Source organism: Etheostoma spectabile, chromosome 15 (genome assembly GCF_008692095.1).
Source record: "Etheostoma spectabile isolate EspeVRDwgs_2016 chromosome 15, UIUC_Espe_1.0, whole genome shotgun sequence".
In the NCBI taxonomy this organism is placed as follows: Eukaryota; Metazoa; Chordata; class Actinopteri; order Perciformes; family Percidae; genus Etheostoma; species Etheostoma spectabile.
The window spans coordinates 2,858,626-2,863,811 of record NC_045747.1 but is presented as its reverse complement, the minus strand read 5'-3'; the positions used below and the strand labels follow the sequence as shown (position 1 = coordinate 2,863,811).

The following is a 5,186-nucleotide window of genomic DNA, read 5'->3' as shown; positions in this document are numbered from 1 at the left end:
AAAGGAAAGCATTGTTTTTTTGTGAGTAGTTCTAAAAAGGAGGATATCTTCCTATTGCTTTAAACATATTACTATGGTTATACAGTCATATTAGAACATATTTAAGCAAAAAGATGACATTTAACAAGTTGAGATCAATGCAATCGTGATGAATATGCAGGTTGCAATCACCTCCGTGTAAATGCACTTAGACTAAAAACTTTTCCACACAAATTAGATCTAATAGGATATTTGCTTTTAGATATTTTATAACAGACAATATTATAACATGACCTGTGTGTCTCCCTGCATCACACTCACTGGACCCCATTGTCTTGTGCACCTGCTATTGGAATCCCAAACATTTTGATGATGCCAGATAATGTCCCAGTGTTGACAGACATTCAGCTATTGTGTTTGCCAAATGAATGACTTCCTTCGTTTACAAGCCATGAATATGTCAGCCAGTCAACATTAACTGTCATTAGGCCTAACCACATATGCTGATAGACAACATTTACAGATGTTGTTGCACATGTGCAAAACCGATACAATCTGAGTATCAACAAGTTCTGTAAAGGGACAAACCTGCAGTTTATTAGAGTTCTTCTGGAGGTCTAAGGGACTTGACTTTGGACAGATGTGTAGGCTGTTTTAGTGGAGATGACACCGCTGACAGGCTGTCACCGCTGCGGTGATCCGGGTTGTAATATCACTTCTCGGCTTCTCGTTATTTTTCCATTCATAATGACTCACGTTTACAAGGCTGTACTTTTCTTTCCTAATTTCTTAATTTTAATCGCTCAACACTTCACTTACATGCGAAAACAAGAGGGGTAGAGTTATTTCGCCTACCTGAGATGCGGCGGGTGAGTTGTCCAAAGAGCGCAAGGGAAATCAAACTTGGCCAAGGTGTTGTAGCCTGCTTTTTTTGGGTGATGTTGTTTTTAAACCGGTTGGTTCACCATCTTGGCTTACAGGTGGTCTCCATTTATCCAAAAAGAGAGATGACTTTTAAAGTAGTTGATGCGTGAGCGCATGGGAGCTGTGGCTCCGATTCAATGTGTGAGGTTGAGAGAGAGAGAGAGAGAGAGAGAGAGAGAGAGAGAGAGAGAGAGAGAGAGAGAGAGAGAGAGCGGGGGCGGTGTGAGCGCAGATGGAAATAACAAGTGCACAGAGGTGAGGAAGAGCGGCTCTGTTATCAGGTACGGTGGCCGCGTAGGGACCTATTCTACGTTTTTCATTGGTCAGTTACTCCCATAGACCGTTAATGGTTACTCCCTTAGCGTGAAATCCACACAACAGGCAATTGATTTCTTGGAACGTGGAAATATCAAATGAGAATCGTAGCCTGCTTCACTTCACTAGACTATTTACAGTATATTCTACTTTTTACTCCATCTTGAGACAACAGTTTCACAAATTGATAAAATGTGAAAGGCTACACTGTTATAGATTATATTAGAACTATAAACCCTGCTTACACATTGATACATTAGTAATATTCAATGTATAGGCTACATAATAATGTGACAATCACAGGCTTTATATTGATTGTTGATCATGTTTACAAGTAGCTTACCTTTATTTTATTAATTCAAGTAGCCTACAATTTGCTGATGTTACTTAGGCTACCCGTATGTGACATTTCCAATGCAGGACTTTTAAAAGTAATGGGTTATTTTTATATTGCAGTAAGCTTTTTTCTAAATAAAAAATAAAAAGTGACATTGCAACTCTGCATTATTAGGCTACTTTTACTTTTGATACTGTCTCTTATCTACAAAATATGGGGATTAAGGAGTAGTGGGCCATCTGTGTATTACTATAGCCTCTGAAATGTAGAATTATAAGGTATCACAATGGAAATAGTGAAAGGTAATTACCTCAAAAAGAAATGTAAGTAACCACTTGGACAAATAAAAATAGCCTGTTTCTGTTGAAAAATTGGATGTAGAAGAAACACCTGTAAATTATGGGTGCTAATCATAGACTCTTAATAATAACAACAGTTTATTGTGTTGATCCACCAATAGGCTACTAAAGTAACCAGCTGTAAAACACTGGTTTTTGTTTCAGTTTGGTTCTCACCGGAAAACGAATATTTTTATTTTCTTCACACCAAAATGCAATAGATAAAAACTACATTTTAGTCAATTGAACTGTTTTAAAAAATCCATAAAGATTAGAAACAGAAATCTGAAGTAGGCTTACTATGAAAAAGCCTTAAAGGGTAGATTCATGTGGGCTCTACATTATCAAAACAAAAGGATAAAAACATGCTTTTCAAAGTATACGCCTACTTTTTTTTCTTTATTTTTTCTACTGAAGATTATGAACTCATGGTCATTACGGTTTATGGCTATGAATGGGGAGTAAGTTGCCATTTGCACAGAGCGCCATCATAACTTCCCCCTGGTGAAGACGGAACTAAAGTGACGGTCATGTGATTGCAGTCAGGACTGGATTAGCGACCGCACTGTTTACCTTCCGCAGCAGGAATGCCACCAGACTTTCTTTAATAATGTACTCTCACGGTGCAGAGAGTTTAATTAAACAAGCAAGGTAAGAAAACTTAAAAGGAAGAACTTTCTCCACCGTGTTTATCTGTTCTCTTCAGCTGGTTCACACACAAAGTGTTAGCATTTCCTCTACTAAGCTAACAAGGCTAAAGCTAGGTAGCCTGTCAAGACCGTGCTGCTATGTTGCTTTTTTAATGTTTACGTTAAATAATCGTTAATTTTACACTTCTTTGTCTAGAGTTTCCCCCCCCCCCAAAAAAAAAAGTTGTAGGGCGCTGTGGCAAGTGTCCTTTTTGACGAGGGCCCTCTGGGGCCAGTGACAGTAGGGTGACCACCCGTCCCGCGTAGCGCGTGCGCGCACAGCGTTTGAAGCCCAATTCACGCGTCCCGCAAATTGAGACCGTGTCACGCATGGGGGGGGACACTAAAAGCTGCGGTAAAGTCAGGCAGTTTCCAGCCGATTCCAGAACAGGAAGTGACTTTAACACTGTGGTGCGATTCCGATTTAATAAAATATAATCAGACCCACATATCAGCTGGAACAGTCTCTAGTTTTAATTGTAGATCTCAGAATGCTCTACATGAGATCTGATGCTGATTTTAATTAACAACAGACTGGAGATGATCTGTGATCTGAACGGATTTAGTCTCTCTGACTTCTCAACGTCACTATCAGCCAGAATGTCCAGAATAAGACTTTAAATCAGCCAAATAGTTAAAATCCCTCCGATTCGTTGTCATGACAGCGCAGGCACGTGCATACCAGACACTGGGAAGGGACTTTTAGGAACGCGCTTTCCAATTCAAAAACTGGAGAAAGAGCCCGAGTCTGAGCAGTCTGAGCCGTCCCCCCCCCCCCATCAGTTAGAAAGAGAAGGTGGGTACAAGGAAGACTGGCAGGACTCTTTAGTTTAAACTGTTCCTGTTGAGCAACTACAACTCCTGTTAGTCCTATAATTTTATATTATAATGTATTAAAGTGAATAAATTGTAATGAAAAATAAAATTAAATAGCTAAAGTAAATCGTAAGGGAAGTGCATCTGTAATTATATTATAATTGTATGAGATTTCAAAATATTAATCTTATTTAGAAAAAAATACACATTGGTTCTATTCTGAGCTTACATCAGCAGTTACACATGTTCAGGGGCATAGGGCATTATTAATAACCATGTAAGGTGCTAGAAATGGGTAAACCAGTATTAGTGAGCCCTGCCCGTGGGGGGGGGCACCGCTGCGCCAGGCAGTGTCCCACATTGTCCCTCAGAAACATACCACTTGTCCCCCCTTGGGCTTATTAGCAGGTGGTCACCCTAAGTGACAGGCTGGTGGCAGCATTACTGTAGAGCCTTTCTTCTGTGATGACAGATTCATGGACGTAATCGTAACATTGAGAATTTAAAACAAGCTTTAAGGCAGATTTGTGTGGGCTCTACATTAAATCAGTGCTATTAGCTAACTGGAGATATGGAAAATATGCCAACGTTTAAGTTTCCAAGCGAGCCGCCCCACTGTAACTACTTTAAAAAATGTCTTAAAAATACATTAAAATGTTTCCCCCCCAGTGACTTAGGCCTGGTGGGGGGGTCGACTTGGGCCCGGTGGACCAACAGGCTTGCACTACACTGGGGCAAACCCTGTTTGTCCATTCAAAGGTCCCAAAGGACTTGACAGACACATAACCAGGTGCCCTGTGTGCCATTTCTAGGGAGATTCAGGAGTCTGAGCTGCAGAAGTTTTACAGCAGATTAGTCAAGCTGCTCCAGGGGAAAGAGCTCGGTCATGAGACTGTCGACTCCCTGCAAAGGCTGCACCTCATCCTCTCCGCCACCAAGTACACCAGGACGTAAGAGCTCCAGCCTACATACCCCCCATACACCATGCACAACCCTCTGTCCAATCACCTTCCTGTCCTCATTCCTTTCAACTTGCTCCATCATTATCCGACTCGTCCCTTGTTCACTTCCTCATCTACCCCTACTTCCATGATCCTCCCTCCCTCTCTTTTTTTTTTTTCTCTGAACCCCCATTTATGTTTGTGGTAATCTTACCTGCTCTCTTTTAGGTAGCAAGCACAAACACAAAGAGCCACGGTGTTGAGCTTCACCTTCCCAGTCATCAATCTTCTATTTCTGCTCCAAAATCTTTAATATACAGTGTGAGATTTTATCCATAACATTTCTGCCATATCTCTGTTATCATTGACCAAAGGTTGCCTCCGGAACTTCAGAAGAGGGTTCAATCACTCCTCTCGTCACCTACGGAGCATTTTCAGGTGCTGAGCTCAGCTGTGCTCAGAGAGACACTGCCGCTCTCTGGGCAGGAAGGGAACTACAACCAGGAGAACATCAGTCAACTGAACAGCCATGCTGCTGCCCTGGTGCTCTCTCAGGTAGGGCTGTCCTCAATCAAAGAAGTGTGTAGTCGAATAACAAACTTTTGTTGGCTAATCAATTATTTGACTTAACAGTTCTGTAAAACTTAGTTTCTCCACAAAAACCATGCAAATGCACCACTTTAAATCTTGTGTTTCTCACTTTCAACTTTCTTGGAAATAAGTCATTTACTATGGGAAAAAGCTATAAAACAAAAAGTTGTTTGTTTTTTCTGAGTTGGTTTTGATTTGTGTTAATGTATATAATTTTAGAAGACAGTAGTTTGGTGGCAGTGAAAATACACACACA

General features: G+C 40.9%; 2 protein-coding genes across 4 annotated transcripts in view; one reads left to right on the top strand and one right to left on the bottom strand.

The window, feature by feature from the left end:
* card11 (caspase recruitment domain family, member 11) overlaps window positions 1-1,098 on the bottom strand; it is a 20,113-nt gene extending 19,015 nt beyond the window's left edge. Inside the window, 1 exon segment of the mRNA XM_032538263.1 lies at window positions 835-1,098. The gene's annotated coding sequence lies outside the window, so the exon portion shown is untranslated.
* A 1,280-nt stretch (window positions 1,099-2,378) lies between these two features.
* Window positions 2,379-5,186, top strand: part of ap5z1 (adaptor related protein complex 5 subunit zeta 1) — a 10,231-nt gene continuing 7,423 nt past the window's right edge. For all 3 annotated transcript variants that reach the window (XM_032538266.1, XM_032538265.1, XM_032538264.1), the window contains exons 1-3: window positions 2,379-2,544; window positions 4,211-4,348; window positions 4,714-4,894. In XM_032538266.1, coding sequence (XP_032394157.1) covers window positions 2,504-2,544; window positions 4,211-4,348; window positions 4,714-4,894 — 360 coding nt within the window. In that variant the 5' untranslated portion in view covers window positions 2,379-2,503. The remainder of the gene's footprint in view (window positions 2,545-4,210; window positions 4,349-4,713; window positions 4,895-5,186) is intronic.